Source organism: Rhinolophus hipposideros, assembly GCF_964194185.1.
Source record: "Rhinolophus hipposideros genome assembly, chromosome: 14".
In the NCBI taxonomy this organism is placed as follows: Eukaryota; Metazoa; Chordata; class Mammalia; order Chiroptera; family Rhinolophidae; genus Rhinolophus; species Rhinolophus hipposideros.
In genome coordinates this window covers 40,254,709-40,273,400 of record NC_138060.1, presented here as the reverse complement: position 1 = coordinate 40,273,400, position 18,692 = coordinate 40,254,709, and the positions used below count along the sequence as shown (strand labels likewise).

Here is an 18,692-nt window from a genome sequence, read left to right as displayed (position 1 = left end):
TATCTGCAAAAAGAGATAGAGAAAAGAAAGAAAAATGGAAGGAAGGAAGGAAGGAAAGAAGGAAGGAAGGAAAGAAGGAAGGAAGGAAGGAAGGAAGGAAGGAAGGAAGGAAGGAAGGAAGGAAAAATCAAGTGATCCTTAATTGACATGAAGGTGCTAAGTGTTTTTTATTTCCTCTATTCATTTTACTCCAAATTCTCTATGTTCTTAAATAAAATACTGTATTCCTTTCTCAGGAGCATGTGTAGCCACTTCTCAGAAATCTCTAATAATTATGCACAAGAGGAGCTTGGGAACTTGAGATCCAAAGAATATCCCCAAGATGTGCTTAGTCAATAGTTCCAACATCCCTGCTCAACAAATCATTTAGTGGATTATTGACCAGTAGAGCTATTACTTGCTTAAGGAAAAGCAAACTGCTTCTGATGATAAATACAGATAATTCTTACCCACAGTTGAAAGGATTTCCCACATATGGTTTAAACACAAGTTAAACCGGGATAGGTTTTGAGGAAGAGCCAGGACACTTGGGTACAGTCTGATGAGAAACAGAAATGAAGGAGGCCTGACTATATAATGAACACAGAAAGGATCTAGTAATAGCTGCCATTTATAAAGCTTCTATTATGTGCCAAACACTGTCACATGTTTTATATGGATTAAACCTAATGTTCTCACGGATCAATATGACCCATGTTTTACAAAAATGAACCATATTTTACACATATGAAAATTGAGATGGCTAGTATTTTCTTCAGGGTCCCATAGCTAATCCGATGAGAATTTAACCTAAGTCTGAGTTTGATTTTCTAATTTTGCTTTATCATGTATTCTAGGAATAATCCTATTCTATGAGTTTAGGACTTGAGTTTCATTTCCATGTAACTTCCTTCCTACCCATGCTGTAGGGCATAATGAGGCACACACTTCTTAAAATTTCATATTATAAAAGAACAAAAGAAAGTTTTGGATAATCAACAAATTTCACTCTCAAACCCGTAACAAGAGTGGGGCCTCTATTTGAAACAAGATTCAGCTACTTTAGTTTCAGTACAGATGGGAATACGTCCTTCATTAAGGCACATACGACACTCATTCTTAATTTTCTTGAGTATCCAGTGAGACAGCGAGCTCCGAAAACCACCAGTGGTGCTGATTCTTAGTTGTTAAGGCGAGTGCTTGTGTGATACTGGCTGTTGAGTAGTCTGTGACTCCTGGTGACCCTGTGAATGACCCCCACAATGTCCTGTCCTCCACAGCCCTGCTCACCTTCTGTAGACTCACATCTATGGCTTCTTCTATGGAGTCAGTCCATCTCATATGTGGTCTTCCTCTTTCTCTACTGCCTTCCGTTTCCCCCAGCATTACTGTCTTTTCCAAAGACCCCAGCCTTCCTGTGATGTGCCTGAAGTAGGACAGCTTCAGTTTTGTCATTACTGCCTCCAGTGACGAGTCAGGTTTCATTTGCTCGAAGACGCACTGTTAGTGAACACCCCACCATGGTGACCTCATTCACAAAGCTTTTGCCTGAGCCCTCCTCCCAGTGTGTTTCTGCTTCTTGCTTTCCTAGGAAGCTTCAGAAAAGGTGATCCCCAGCTCTAGGTAGGACACATGGCAACCGTCTCTGGACTCATCTTTTCTAAGACTGGAAATAAAGAAAACTGAGCCCTAATCAACTCTGAACCATGGCTCTATGTTCAATGATCCTCTGGGTGAAAGAATTCCAGATGTGAGGGACATTTGTTACTGAGCAGAAAACTGCTCCAACAGGCTTGGCTTCAGGATTGTTACTTGTAAGCCACTTCTTTCTGAGAACAAGGCACGGAAACAAACTTACTCCCTTGATACTTTAAGAGAAGCAATTTAAGATTTCCTTCAACTTGCAGTTGTTCAGTGAAAAAGAACTTGCTTTAAATGAGAATTTGAGGATCAATTAACCCTCTGTAATTGCACAGGGTTTTAGTCGGAGGAAACTACAGTCTTTGCAGGGCAATGGGAATAATGGTGGTTGCCAATCAATATATGCCTTTATGAACTCAGTCAGCATGGTTAAGCGGGCCTACGACACTGGAATTAGTGTAGAACCCAAAAGAAAATATTTGGAGATTACATTGCAAACAATTGGACATAAAGTTATTCATTCATTCAACCAATATATATACTTTGTGCCTACTACGGATGAGAACTGTTTAAATGTTTGGATATGTCAGTAAACTAAACAAAATGAGATTTTGTCCTCCAAGTTCTGACAATTAAGTTCGCGAACTCATCCTAGAAAGAGTGCTACATACCTCACTGCTGAATATCACTATGGTCACCTTCGAAGTAGTACCCTTGGAAGCTATACACTGATGCTAGTGCCTTGTCCACCCTTCAAAGCAAATTTGGAACTCTTTCTGGAATGGCCATCAGAGCTGTCGTCATATTACTCCTGATGTCCTGAATGTCATCAAAATGTCTTCCTTTCAATATTTCCTTTATCTTCAGGTGACAAAAGAAGTCATTGGGGTCCAGCTCAGGTGAGTAGGGAGGGTGTTCCAATACAGTTATTTGTTTACTGATTAAAAGCTCTCTCACAGACAGTGCCGTGTGAGCTGGTGCATTGTCGTGACGCAAGAGCCATGAATTGTTGACAAGAAGTTCAGGTCATCTAACTTTTTCATGCAGCTTTTTCAGCACTTCCAAATAGTAAACTTGGTTAACTGTTTGTCCAGTTGGTGCCAATTCATAATGAATAATACTTCTGATATCAAAAAAAGTGAGCAACATCGTTGCAACAAGTTTGCGAACTTCATTGGCATACCTCATATGCCCTGAGAGAACTTATATTCTACTTTGGAAAGAAAAAAATCAATTATAAATAATTGTATAGTTTATTAGGAGGTTTTAAATGCTATAGCAGAAAGAAACAGTAGAGCAGGGTAAGGTGACATAGCATGTATGGAAAGCTGGTATAGGACTGTAGGATGACATGTCAAAGAATTATTCATGAAAGTGCTACTTAATATTGCTTTTAAATGTTAATGAACTACTTGTATATTATTGCTGGTCCTCTTAGGAGCAAATGATGAGGACACCACGATGTAGGTCTGAGGTCAAGCAAAGAAAAGAGGGAAGAAAGGAAAATTGAAGGACAGTGTCCTAGACTGCAGTGTTGTTCTAAGGAAAGGTCACCAAGGCCACCAGGGAGTCATGTAGCCAAGTCAACCCTCAGAGCAGTTCCGCATATCCCAGGAACAGAATTGTCTTAGCATCCCTGCTTCGTGCAGTCATTGGCTGAGAGTATCCCATGGAAAGTTTGGCCTCTGTGCAAACACAGTGATGTGTTTCTGAGCTCAGCAGCTGAAGCTGTGAGCCAATTAATCTCCTGTAATCAGAGCTATGAGAGGCACATTCTCATGGTTGCCACATTAGTATAGTAGACATCTCATATTTTTGGCAGAATAGCATCCATGCCCCTTCCTCTTGTGTCTGCAGCTCCATATTCCATTGGGAAACCAAACTCCTATGTGCATGGGGTCTTGATAGAACTATCAAACTTGGTGCCCTGACTAGCCCTCACTGGAGGGATTAGCTAATGGTCCACAGTGGACCAATCCGTCTCGTTCTTCTGATAATTTTAATCTTGAAAAGAGGGACCCAAGATCAAAAATGGAGGAAGCAGATTCACTCAATAATGAGGGCCAGAAACATCTTTCCAGTTTTTCCTGCTACTTAGACTTTACAGAACACTATGGCTTTCTGCCTTTTTCAAGAGCTGGTTGCTCATTACTTTCCTTGGTACTATAATTTACAACACATGTTTTCAAAACATTATTATTTTTACCTAAGATAACCAGAAACAATTTATGTTGCTTACGAAGAAACCTAATTACAAAATGACATATTTAGGAAAGGATAGTCAAGATGTAATGGAAGGAACACAGGGCTTAGGTGACATTGCTTGTGGTCCTGGATTCTCCACTACCTTGCTGAGTATACTCAGATATAAGTTTTCCATTTGTCTGCACCACATCTGTATACTGGGTATATGACTACTTTCTCATGGTTAAGAGCTTTAAAGAGGTCAATATATGTAAAAGTATTTTATACATTTTGTGTTATTATGTATTATATATGTATTTTATACATTTTGACTAGTTATACAAAGTAAGTGCTTTGCCTGTGTGTGGAAAGCTTTGACCTTTTTAACCACAAAAATAATCAGGCAAAGTATAGCTCAATATTAATATTTGTTGAAGCTAGATAATGGTATGGGGGAGATATTTGTTATAAGATTCCCTGTCTTTTGTGTACATGTGAAACATTTTATGATTTTTTTGAAAGGAAACATCCCTCTGGAAAATGGAGAATAATTCAGCATTTACTTGAAAATCTAATATTAAGTTGTAATATGCCAAGTCATTTCAAATTGCTGGAGTTAGAAAAGATCTTAGAAAGCATGAGATGGAATACTTTATTGTAAAGATGAGAATTCTTATTTCTGAGTAGTTAAATAAACTGTCCAAGGTCAAATGTTCATTTTTGGAAGAGTTGGGTCTAGATCTCAAGTCATATGACTCTCAGTTCCTTGGGCTTTGTGCTTAAACATAGGGCATTTCTCCAAACATTAAACAAACACACACAAAAATCACCAAATGGAAAAATTATCACATAAGTGAATAATCTAGTTTTGATATATTTAAAGGAAAAAGTATACTATTTGTATATATTATTAATGCTACTCATTAAATAAGCCAGGACATGTAACAAATTCAGCACTGATCAAGTCTTTTTTAAGTGATTAGGTTCAAAATTAGAATTTGTGTTTAAAAGGTTGGGCAAGTATGGCAAAAGGGGTATAAAACATGGCCTGTGGCAAAAGGCAGAAATCCTGAGATGAGAATTTGGAAACAAGGAAATAGGAATTGAAAAGACGTGGTTAAGGATCTCAGGACAATTCTCCAGTGTATAAATAGAAGATTTCAGTTTTAGGTGTTAAGTGAGCACTTTCCAAGAACATGCAGACAACAAACACACTGAACATTGCTTCCATTGTGTGAGCTCCACTCAGCAAAGACTCATGAATGCTGTGCCAGATCGCCATGAGTCATAGCTTGGCAGGCATGGGAGACAAAACAGCTCGAGGCTTCCTCAGCTTACTGCTTCTCTCCTAAAATGCAGCTGATACCTCACCAGAAACTTGAGGCCAAACCCCAGTGCCTGGGTAAGCATTACTGTACCCACCATGCTCAGGTGAGGTACTGGCAATGATAAACCTTCATCAAGACAGACATTGTTAGTGAAAAATCAATATGCACATAGCATTTCTCACTAGCTTCCATATGATTACAGGCATAATCCTCCAACAACAAAAAAGTACATTTTGAGCCCATACATGTAATTAAAACACAACAAATCAAAATTCTCCTAAACCATGTGGGCTCCGATTTATCATTCAACCTAGCAGATTTGGTACATTCATCTTCAGAGGTCAGCAAACTAGTTCTGTAAAGGGCCAGATATTAAATAGTTTTAGATTTGTAGCATATATAGTCTCTGTCTCACCATATTTTGCTGTATATAACGCACACTTTTTTGCCCAAATTTGTGAGGGAAAAATAAGGATGCGCATTATACATGGGTAATACTAATTTCGTATCTATATAAATGTTTTTAATTCTTTTATTTATGCTTATGAGTTAAAAGTGTAACTCTAGAAATCAATAATGATATCATAATCAAAATAATACCCTGGAATACGATAATCGGTTTTGTTGAACTTACAACAAACTTGCAACGACGAAGAGTTCTTGGACTTCTATGATGCGTGTAAATGTCGTAAATTTATTACCGGTACATAAAATTTCTTGTACCTTGTATCTGTTCTTGTGTTTTGTAACTATTTGTTACATAAAATTTCTTGTATCATAATATGTTAAAAAATAAATGCTACGGCTGGCCCGGTGGCTCAGGCAGTTGGAGCTCCGTGCTCCTAACTCCGAAGGCTGCCGGTTCGATTCCCACATGGGTCAGTGGGCTCTCAACCACAAGATTGCGGTTCAACTCCTCAAGTCCCACAAGGGATGGTGGGCTGTGCCCTCTGCACCTAGCAACGGCAACTGGACTTGGCGCTGAGCTGCGCCCTCCACAACTAAGACTGAAAGGACAACAACTTGAAGCTGATTGGCATCCTCCACAACTAAGATTGAAAGGACAACTTGACTTGGAAAAAAGTCCTGGACGTACGCACTCTTCCCCAGTAAAGTCCTGTTCCTCTTCCCCAATAAAATCTTTAAAAAAAAAATTCTTAAAAAAAAAAAATTGAAAAAAAAATGCTAAAATTCCTTTATAATACAAAAACAAGTGCCTAAATGTAAACAAATGAAAACTTGAATTATGAAATTAAATTGAAAGATTTTTTTCCCCTGAAAGTTTGGGCCCAAAATGTGGGTGCACATTATACACGGGAGAGCATTATGCATGGCAAAATACAGTTTAGAAAAAAATACAAAATACATTTTAGAACTATAACAGAGTTAAGAACATACAGTTCTTAACTCTGTTATAGTTCTAAAATAGTAACCGATAATACATAAACAAATGAGCATGGCTGTTTCCAAAACACACACACACACACACACACACAACACACACACACACACTCTAGGTCTGCCAATTAAGTGAGTGAACTTGTTGCAACAATATTGCTAACTTTTTTTGATATCAGAGGGATTATTCATTATGAATTTTACCGACTGGACAAAGAGTTAACCAAGTTTACCATTTGGAGGTGCTGAAAAGTTTGCATGAAAAAGTTAGACGAAAACAACCTGAACTTTTCATCAACAATTCAAATAGGCTGAAGTAGGGGGTGTGCTGGAATGGGAATGAGGGGAAAAGGGAAGGCGGAAAGGGAAAGGATGATTTGAAAGAGAGACTATAGACTGGAGTCAGCTCATGAGTGGCCTCACATGCCAGACTAAAAGAAGTCAATGAGGAACCACTGAAGGCTTTGTCATAGAGAAGTAGAATGATCAGATTTGCACTGTAGGATAATGGCTTTAGAGGCAGTGAGGAAAGAAGATTAGAGGGGGCATAAATGGAGACTGGGCCACCAGTTAAGTGCAATTGTTGCACCTCGGACCCCGCATGATGAGAGTCTGAACAAAGGCAGTGTCGGGAAGAATGGCTTTCTGTATCAGGGCAAAGGGTCCAGGTGGGGGCCTTAGAGATCTGAATTTCTGGTACAAGTTATTGTGTAAATTGGATAGGGGTCATGGAGTAAAAGTTCATCACTGAGCAATAAAGCACAGCTCTATTTTCAATTGTAACCAGCCAATATTATGTAATTATTCATGTTGAATATACTTTAAACATGTCTGGAATGACATACTTTTTTGTTAATTTCATAATTCTCATACAATTCACACAGCACAGAGCCCCTTGGTTAAGACATCACAGAATCTTTATAGGATCTTTCTGAAGATGGTCCCAATGCGCATGGCTTTCTAGTAAGGTGAGGAGGAACTAAAACCAGCCCACTGGCCAGGGCTCAGTGTCACCCCAGGGCCAGGCGTTAGATTCAGGTCCCTAACTGTGAGGTTCTAAGGGTCTGGCACTCTGGGAAATGCGAGTAGTCGGTTTCTTCTTGTTGGGGGAACAAATCAGGGGAGAAAGGTATATTTGCTGAATTGCTACAAGGTTCAGAACTGGCTTCACCACCACGCAACCTATGCAGTCCAGAGGCCTCATACTCAGAAGGGCCCCTGGGCTTTGGGTTCATGATCTGCTGTTGCAGATCTTGAAACTTTTAGTAATTTTTTTTTTTTTTTTTAAACAAGGAGGTCTGCATTTTCACTTTAGAATGGGCCCTATGTAGCTTGCCCTGATAGTGTATGCCGAACAATGGTTATCGCATTCGGTCCTTCATCAGACATCTATGAGGGTGGCATTGCTATCTCTGTTTTAGAGAAGATCAAACTGAGGCTCAGAGAGGCAAAGTTGCTTCACTAGGGTACATAGTTAGGGAGTGGTAGAGGGCTAAGATTCCACGCCAAGTCTTTCTAACTGTTGCTCCCTTTATACTAGCTATTCAGAGCTAGTCCTTGGCCCGGGCACATAATGCAACGGGAAGACATTTACCAGGGCTTGATCCTCCACATTCAGTATCATTTCTTCCCACTATAGAGAAAGCACCTTTAACATAATAAGCCTCACTTGTGTCAAAAAGAACTTGTTTCACTGCAGACATTCTCAAACATTGTTGGTGGTTATATTTCATTTCCAGCTCACAAAGATGGAGTAATGAATAGCCACAGGTACAAAACTGAGTAACTCAATGGATTCTTTCCTTGTTAGTTTGCCAGTTATTCTCCGATGGGCATGTATAGCAGCTGGGCAAGTCCACCCATCCACTCTCCTGGACCAGGGGCAGGTGAGGGAACACCGTGGGCTTCCGGCGTAGGAAGCAGAGGTTGGCCATGTCCACGAGCATGGCCTTGTGTTTCAGAGTATGGGGGTCAGGAGTTGGACTGCCAGGACTTGGATCCCAGCCCTGCCACTTGATTTCTCTGTGAGTCAGTTTCTATAACTGTGAAATGGGATATGAATAGGATCTGCCTCAAGGGGTCGGTGAGGGGACTAAATGAAGTTGGCACAGGCAAAGAGCAGAGCACAGAGCTTGAGCAGCAGTGAACACTCAGTAAATGTCAGCGGTCACTATTTTATGCAGTCGTGTGTGTTAGGTCAGGAAGGTTGGCCTTGAAGAAGTGAAGGTATGCAGGAAATCTAGTCAGGCAGGAACAGCGACGGCTCAATCTGGCGGGACAGGCAGAGCTAAACAATTCCCCAGGAATGTACTGAGGCCTGATCTACACGCCTGTCTCACTTTGTTCTGATCATTCTGGCTGGAGAGCCTAGGTGAACACTTCAATAAGTGGTCTGACATAAAACTCCCGCTCGTTGATTAAACAATGTAACCTTAACCGTGGGCACAGCAAAGAACAAGCTTTCTGTTAAAGCAGCTTGTTCAGACATAGGAGACGTAGACTGGGAAGGCTGCCTGCCTTTCCAAGTACAATGCTTGAATACATGCACGCGATAAGATCAACTGCAAGAGTCTCCTCCAGCATGTTCTTTCTGAGCCCTTTGCCTTCCTGCTACAATCTTTGAAGCTGTTACTGCATTTGCATTTCTGAGCTTCATCTCTTGAATGCAAAAGTCAGGGGACTGAAATATAGTATATTCTATCAAGACTGACGAGACATATGGAGAATCATCATAAAATCATAAAATGCTTTCTATTTGGGGGCATGCAAAGTCTCAAGTAAGGCCTCAGAGAAATCAGGCTGAGAACAGCAACACACATCTGACCCAGACGTCGCTAACACACTTAGTTGTAGGAAGCATGGTCCCTATTTGGTGGCCCTTCAGACATTACAAAAACTGCAAAATTTTACAAGCATCAGAATTAAACATTCTCTTGTCTCTTGCTACATACAGACATACATACTCAACAAATGTGTTTCTACAAATCTACATGTGGAGTTTGTGGAACGTGGCTGCGCATTCTTTTGGCTCTCTTCCTATCAAGAGTGGGGTTCTAGATCCCCTTCTCATAAATCTGAGCAGACTTGTGGCTGCTCCCTTCACAATCCCAACATGACATGGAAGAAGTTGTGCTAGGTGACTTCCTAAACTAGATCACAAAAGATCTTGCATCCTCTGTGTGGTTCATGGAACGCTAGACTACCCAGAGGCCTCCATGCTGAAGAGGTTGTGTGTAGGCACTTCAGTCGACTGTCCCAACTGATCCCAGACTTCCAAGATGGGAGTGAAGCCAGACATCTGAGTGAAGCCATCTAAGATCCTCCAAGGTGGTGCATCTTCCATCTGAACCCCACCTACCAAACAACCTCTGCTGACTCCAAAAGGAAGAAGACTCATTCGGCCAAGCCAGCCTGGATTCCTGACCCACAGGACTGTAAGATATAATAGTTGCTATTTTAAGCCACTAAGGTCTGAGGTAGTTGTTACATAGCATTAGATAAGTATAAACGGTGTTGTGCTTCTTTGGCTCTATAAGCCTGTGAGTAAGAATATGGTTGTATCCATTTCACCGAAAAAAGTTTCCAAGGTCCCACCTTCACTAGCTTTTCAGGAAACTGATTCGCCATTGGGTTCTGCATAAAATCTAGAAAAAATTGTCTCCACAACTTGGTTTGCTTGGCTCCCAATAATGCAACACTGGAAGTTCCACATTGTCTTCCAGGCCCATGTCAATGCTTTCAGTTGCTGTCGAAGGGACCATCCCATTCAAAATGAATGCCCGTGGTGGGTGCTGTGGCTTTGAGAGCCTGAATAGCCCGAGGGGATCTCTGTGAGAAATGTTGCACTTGCCTTTCTACTGCCTTTCTCTTGGACTGTGGTCTGCATCCTTGGGAGGGCTAGTTGGGGAAATAATCTTGCTTTGTTCAGAATTTCCTTTCCTTCTTCTCTGGGTCTCACTCAACCTTAAGATAAGGTTTCTTTTATTTTCTCTTAAGGCTTTTTTCTCTACCGGGTTTCCCCAAAAATAAGACCTAGCCGGACAATCAGCTTTAATGCATCTTTTGGAGCAAAAATTAATATAAGACACAGTCTTATTTTATGATAAGACTGGGTCTATAATATAATACAATACAATACAATACAATACAATACAATACAATATAATATAATACTGGGTCTTATATTAATTTTTGCTCCAAAAGATGCCTTAGAGCTGATTGTCCTGCTAGGTCTTATTTTCAGGGAAACACGGTAGCTCTTGTTGAAATAGGTTCCTGGGTGGCTGGCTTGCCTCATTGTTTTGTAGATGTGGTGAAAATCTAAGGCGACTACAAATGATACCCATGCTGGGAACCCACTCATTAAGACACTACACTTTGCATTAAAAAAGAATCGCCTTGTTGTTCATTTATTTCATAAATGTGCATGACACCCCTTACTCTGAAATTTGGGTCTTACGTAAAACCCTTCTATATGCAATGCTGCAATCCCAATTCTTAACAGTCAAATAAGGAAGTAACTATGCTGCACATTTTAAATGTTAATTTTGAGAATAATTTGACATTCTACAACCCCAAGGCATTATCTTTTTTCCATATTGAGCTCCAGTTCTAAAATACCTGCAGGGCATAATCAAATATTCTAAAAATCTTCTGCAGAGTCAGATTGAATAACAGCATAATAGAACACACTAAGAATATCTTAAATATAAACTTATCGTTAGCAGGAAAATAATGTTTCTTACTATAATTATCTGCCATGAGCAGCTCATTGTAAAAAAAAAGAGGATGATCATGAGGAAATCTGCTTCTTTTTGTCTTTTATCATGAGCTGACCTCATCACACTGAGTATGAATATGGCTAATTCAGTTATGTGTACGTTGGAGTGAAGACAGTGCTGTTCAGTTAGTGGTATGCACACTCCGGGTAATGCACAGATTATTTTAGGTAGTGCACATAAATATCTTAGATTTTAATATCTGTGTATTAGTTTTAATGTGTACTGAAACAGAAATATGCAGTGGGCACACCAAATGCAGCTAGATGTTTTGAGGGAAATAGATACCACCAGATGTCTCCCCTTTCTCTCATCTCTTCCTTTCTTTCCCAATCTCTCCTCTTTTTCCACCCATCATCCCAATGCAAATGAAGCCTCCTCAGCTTCCTGAATCCAGCTTTGTTCCCATTCCCCACACCACTTTTTATTTATTGAACAATTAAGTTTTTCGGCTTCTGATTTGCATCTGAATATACATCTAGCAGCTGAGTAAACAAGGGATCTCCCTTAGGAGGCATTCTCCCTAAACAAACAAACAGTAAAGTGTAAATAGTTTTTGTTGTCACATATGTAACATACACGTAAAATCCATATTACAGAAAGTTGAGAATCTAACCACATTTAAAAAGAAAGAAAACCAACAGATTCAGCATTGATTCTTCTAGGCATTTTTCCATGCCACGAAAAAAAGTAAAAAAAGAAATGTGGAAATAAAGCTATGCAAAGAGCCTTCGAGGGTAAAGAAATAAACAAGTGGTGATTGCTGGGGCAATGACAAGTGAGGACTCCTGGTCTATCACATAACACATTGACCTGTGTGCAAACGGGTTTTTCTGCATCACGGTTCCCTGATCTGCAAATGCAAGATAATTCATACTTACTTTGAAGTGCTATTTGGGAAAATTAAATAAAATAACATATCCCTGCTTGGCACAACATAATCAATTAGACTTATTGTTTTTTAGATTTCATGGTGTATTTTTTTAATTTCAGAAAGTTAAATAACAATATTTTCATTGCATATTTATTTATGATTACCTTCTGTTTGAGGCTCGTGATCCTGGTTTTCCATTTACAGTAGGGATTTAGTTTTCTTTTGTTTGCATTTTGAGTATTATTTTTTTTTAAAAAAAAGGTGACTCAACTTAAAGAAAAACATTAAGTAAAGCAATAGTTCAGTAGGTACATGGAAATAAATGGCAAATCTTGAAGGTAACATGGAAATGAGTGAGTTTGTGAGTGGAAGAGTTATTCACAATGCTGTCAGACTCAAGATTCCCTTTGTAACAAATACGTGTATTTTCTTCTTTCTATTTAGAACTGAAAAGTCATCATAATAAAACTTGCCTACCTGTACACATTTTCAGAAAAGTGATACTGTTGTTAACAGTAATATCTTGAAAAAGAAAAGTGAAGTCATCTCTGATAAAATAATACGCATCTCAACACGAAGTGCTCAGAGATGACTGACTACAATAGGAGATATAATAAGGCAGGTGGATAATTGAACCAATATGCAGAGTCACTGTCAGTGCAATGACTCCAAGTGCAGAACCCATGCAGATGTGCGCCCTGCCTGACAGGTACTGTGAGTCAGTGACAAGATTTTCTGACATGGTAAAATTCTGAACAAGATAAAGTTCAATCTTACCTTACTACTCTATGGTTTTATTCTAGGAAATTCAGTGGGAAATTAAAGCTTTCCCCAAAATACTACGTGTTAGGTTCTAAGTTCAGGTTATTAGAAACCAATGTTTTACTTCCGGGGAAATCGGGTTGGGCATCAGAAAGTAATGCATTAGAAAGTCATGCAATACCATAACAATAGGTACTATGTTTGTATAGCAGATCTCTCCAACTTATCCATCTCGCATAACTAAAAACGTTATACCCCTTGAACAACAATTCTCCATTTCCTCTTCCGCTCAACTTCTGGCAACCAACGTTCTATTCTCTGATTCGGTGAGTTTTACTATGTAATTTAGATACCTCATGAGTGAAATCATGCAGTATTTGTCCTTCTGTGACTGGCTTATTTCATTTAGCATAATGTTAAGAGGATAGCTCTCATGTTAAGTGTTCTTACCACAAACAAACAAACAATACAAGAAAATTTTGGAAGGTGATGGATATGTTTAGTATCTTGATTGTGGTAATTGTATCATAAGTATATGTATATGTCCAAACTCTTTAAAATATACATATATTAAATGTGTGTAATTTTCTGTATATCAATTACACCCCAATAAAGCTATAAAAAAAAAAAGTCATGCCGGACACTGAACAGTTCTTCAATTGCAAGACCATTCCATACATTAAAGTTTGCGAACTTGTTGCAACAATGTTGCTAACCTTTTTTTGATATCAGAAGGATTATTCATTATGAATTGGCACCAACTGAACAAAGAGTTAACCAGGTTTACTATTTGGAAGTGCTGAAACGTCTGCGTGTAAAAGTTAGACCACCTGAACTTTTCGCCAACAATTCATGGCTGTTGCATCACGACAATGCACCAGCTCACACAGCACTGTCTGTGAGGGAGTTTTTAGCCAGTAAACAAATAACTGCATTGGAACACCCTCCCTACTCACCTGATCTGGCCCCCAATGACTTCTTTCTTTAACGAAAGATAAAGGAAATATTGAAAGGAAGACATTTTGATGATATTCAGGACATCAAGGATAATATGTAATATGACTACAGCTCTCGTGGCCATTCCAGAAAAAGAGTCCCAAAATTGCTTTGAAGGGTGGCCTAGGTGATGGCATTAGTGCATAGCTTCCCAAGGCAAGTGCTTGAAAGGTGACCATAGTGATATTCAGCAATGATGTATGTACGGTAGCACTTTTTCTAGGATGAGTCGCAAACTTAATTAATTGTCCGACCTTGTGTGTGTGTGTTTGTGTGTGTGTGTGTGTATGTGTGTGTGTGTGTGTAATATTTAAAAAACAATGAGAGGATAAACATAAAATTAATAAAATGGTTACCCTTAGTTAGAGTAACCATACTTTTGTTTGTCCAGAACAGCCTTGATTAGTGCCTTTTGTATATCAACAGAAGTGGAGGGGAATGTTTTTTGAAAAGGCATCTTCATGGTACTCACATCTGATATATAGGTAGACCCTGGACTATCTAGAGGTAGGGAAATAAATAAGAAATGTTAGCTCCTGAACATAAAAATGTGAAATATTATTATCTCCATTTTAGACAACCAAATGTTTGTATATTATGTTTATCTGTGAAACTGTCTTCCTAATTATTATTTAATTTAAAAAAACCCTTATTCTTTCTTGGTGCCTTTAATGATTTCCACTCATAGGGGTCCAAAACTGCAGACTTAAAAAAATGGGCTTGGGAAATTCTTTTGGGTATTGACTCTCATTTGGTGCTCCATATTTTCTACTTATCTGGCTTCCAAAATCTGTATCCTTTGGGTTTCCCACCTAGATTCTCCTCTTTGGCCTGAACCTTTCTCAGTGGTGCCATATTTGGATATTCTGAGTAGGTTTAAAAAGGTAGATACTCAATTGGATTTGGAGTGACTTATACAAGTAACCTTGCATCGGTCAAGTCTGCCTTCAGCAGATATTTCAGACAAAGGATATCCCTTTCTCTTTGTTTTCACCAGATGGTGGTTTTATCATTCCCTACCATTCTGCATTCTCAGTGACATCCTCCATTTCCTTTTATCTCAGGCTCTTGTTCCAATTATTATAATTAGATAGAGCTAGAATCCTTTTATTTTATAATATTTGCTAGGTAGGTCTCATCTATTGACTCTGGGAAAAACACAATGGTCTAAACTCTGTTCCTAGTGCCAAAGAATTGGGATAGTCTGTCCCTCTGAGAGGGCCCTCTCCAGTACTTCATGACCACTGTGTATCCAAAATTCACATGCTCAAGGAAAGTCGTCCAAGGACAAATAGCTTGTAAACGGGATGACGTTCCCATGTTCAGACTCCCATTTCTCTTCCTGACCAAGACCCCAATACAAGGTATTGAGAGCAAAATAGAGGACAGCATGCTGTTAATGAGTAATTGTAATGCACTTACAATGCACAGGACAGCCTCCCACAATGTAGAATTTACCTGTCCAAATATCAATAGTAGTACCAAGATTGAGAAACTCTGAGTTAGAGTACAATTCAAATGTTGTAACAAAAAAGATCCAAAATATCATGATTCAAACAAGACAGAAATGTGTTTATCTTTGTCTGGGGTGGGGAAGGTGGATCTGTAACAATACACAGTTTCCTTTTGTACTGTTGCTCTGTATTCCTCTATGGTGTCGTCCTTGTCAAATGGTTGAAGTTGGCCCATACATTCTGACCCATACGTATTAGTTTGTGAGGGCTGCCATAGCAAAATGTCACAGACTTGGTGGCCTAGACAACAGAAATTTATTTCTTCACAGTTCTAGAGGCTGGAAGTCTGAGCTCAAGGTATCGGCAGCATGGGTTTCTCCTGAGGCCTCTCTCTTTGGTTCGCAGACAGCTGCCTTCTCACTGTGCCTTCACATGACCTAAGTCTGCGTATCTCTGGTATCTCTTCCTTTTCTTTGAAGGACAGTAGTCATGACCCACCCTTATGACCTCATTTGACCTTAATTATCTCTTTAACATGCCCATCTCCAAATATAGTCACATTGGGTGTTAGGGCTTCAATATATGAATTCTGAGAAGACACAATTCAGGCCATAGCACCATGGGAAAGGAGAAAAGAAATTAGAAGGCAAACAACTTCATTTTTTAGAGATTTTACCTAGAAGTTGATAAATCATTCCTTCTTACGTATCATTGGTCCCAGACTTAGTCACATACCCAACCTAACAGCAAAGAAGGCTGGGAAAGGTACTCAGGAGTGTATGCTACTTTAAGGAAACCTATTAAAGAAAGAGCTAGAAACTGGAAATTAATAATTTACTGTAATTTTTGATTTAGCTCTTCTTCAGTATAATGCCGCTTGGATTCACCCTACCTATCAGGTCCCACAGGATAATGATATGTATTCCCACCTAAGACCCAAGCACTGGAGATGGCATTACCATCCATAGATCTTTTTTCATTTAGAGGAGAGTCACAAAACTGTAGTCCCAAGAAAATACTTAGTATTTTTCCAATGACAGTTTTGAGGCAAATTCACTCCCGCTCTGAGACACCGTGTATCTCTTATTTTGTCCTTATTTAGAATTTGAAAGTGTAGTGAGAAAGACTGTGGCCAGGAAACTGGAAGAAAAAATGCTTATGCTGATGTCCTTTAAATTAACTTCCTTTTCTGCCCTCAAACACTTTTCTGTCCTTAGTGACAGAACCCCAAGTGTTTCCTGGCAGAACTTAATGAGGTTGAGATGTGGTTCTTAAAGGCATACAATTTGGAAACATATCTCTGGGTAAAAGATCATCTGTTACTATATTACCAATGATCACATCTAATATATATTTAAGAAGGATCATATGTAATAGTAATACACTTTAATTTTACATATATTAACTTAGTTCATATATTGACAATGAAGTTATAATTCGAATGCTAAATTTTCAGGCAGTTGATGCCAGTATGGGCTAAAACAAGGCCATCGTCCAAGTCATCTGTGGAACTTCTATAACAGATTGTATTTATGTGAAATACCATTAAGCTCTAATGGGAGTTACAGAGCAATTACTGAGTTGAAAGAAGGTGACCTTTCACTATAGTTCAATGAGCACCAATCAAAGAAAGCCAACTCACCATTCTTCTTGTAGAACATAATTTCTCCTTTGAATTCTGTTTTTTCCTCCAGTGACTTGTCTATTTGAAGCATCAGTTGCTCATTGGTTTCAACCCCAAATAAGAATTTGCAGCTGCAACTCTTCTGCATGACTTCGGTTCGGGCAAATCCAGCAAGGTCACAAAAGCCATCAGAACAGTAGACTATGGGGAACCCCTTAGCCACCTGGGCATTGGCAAGGATGAAATTGCTATCTGTAAAACAATGAGAAGACACTTAGCAACTAAACAAGCAGAAGAAACTTCTGTCTGTAACTCAGTTTCAGTAACAAATTATGAACATGTGTTTAGCTAGCAGTGCCTAAAATGCATGTCCTGATGTACTGAGGAGGAAGAGACACCCTAAAACATAAAATGTTGTTGACTGGCAGGAGCTCTGACTTTGGCTTGCATTTTGAGACACTGGTGGGGGGAGCACAGAACTCATGGCCCGCTTTGAGGCTCTTACCATCTAGTTGGCAGTAAGGTATGGTGCTTGGGAGCATGGCTTCTGGTTCTTATCCTGAATCTGCTCCTTGATGAATAGATGAACTCGAACAAGTTATGTACACACTCTATACCTGTTTCCTTAATTTTGACTTCCCTAAAGCAGACCCTGAGACAAGGATTGGAGTAGAAATAGTTTGGCAGGTGATTCCAAACAGTGAGTAAGTGGGGAATTGAGAAAGAGAAGGAAGTGAAGGTTATAAAGGGTGAGATTAAAAAGGGGTTTACAGTTATAGGCTACTGAGACTCACTCCCACGGGGACCCTAGAACTGACTGTGTTGGAAAAAACTCAAAATTTTCCCATTGTGGGGAGAGAACGATGAAGTATTTATCCACTAAAATCTTTACGTCACTGGTTAAGGGTCACTTCCAGGGTGTCAATATGTTGGCACTTCCGCCCTATCCTCTTGGGCTAAGCACTGTTCCCAGAGGTCACTCGAGCAGCAAGATGCCGGAACCCATTGGTGCATACGGAAACAGTGTGCTCATGATCTCAAGCGTGAGTCAAGGGGATACTGGAAGAGCAGTGACAGATAAGCTACAAGGGTAATATAGTGTGATTAACTTTATAGGTGTGTTGTAGGGATTAATGAGATAATATATACAAGTGTTGTTTTTAGCAGTGTCTGGGACATATAAATTCTCAATAAGAGTTACTATTAAGAGTATTATTCACATCTTCATGGCTATTACATTAACAAATGAGAATCAGAGGACAATAAAAAAAACGGCAGACTATTGTTTAGTGCTTCGAGAGAAGCCTGGGAGGCCATATTCAGGGAAGGTTCCTTCAGGACAAATTCTTTGAGATTAATTTTCCAGGATAACTATGATTTTTATAGTCAAAAAGATGCATGTTGGAGATGAGGTATAAGATAAAGCATTTATAAAACCTGTTGGTGGGTGACTTTTAGGGTCAGAGTGAATTAGAGCCTATTATTAAATCATTCATTCATTCACTCATGAAAAAAATGTTGAACACCATCAAGATACCAGACAGTAAGAGACTGGGATTTTAAAGATAATAGAAATAAAAATGGAAAGAATTATGGCATAAGTTATTAAATACAAAAATCAAGATTCAATACAGTATGTTATTATATGAACTATCTGTCTGAAAACATATAAAT

At 39.1% G+C, this 18,692-nt stretch overlaps 1 protein-coding gene across 1 annotated transcript in view; it reads right to left on the bottom strand.

The window, feature by feature from the left end:
* The window catches only part of KCNH8 (potassium voltage-gated channel subfamily H member 8), a gene marked incomplete at its 5' end in the record, with an annotated part of 310,088 nt that overhangs the window by 190,541 nt on the left and 100,855 nt on the right, over positions 1-18,692 (bottom strand). Inside the window, one exon of the mRNA XM_081072214.1 lies at positions 17,037-17,270. Within this exon, the coding sequence (XP_080928340.1) occupies positions 17,037-17,270 (234 nt within the window). The remainder of the gene's footprint in view (positions 1-17,036; positions 17,271-18,692) is intronic.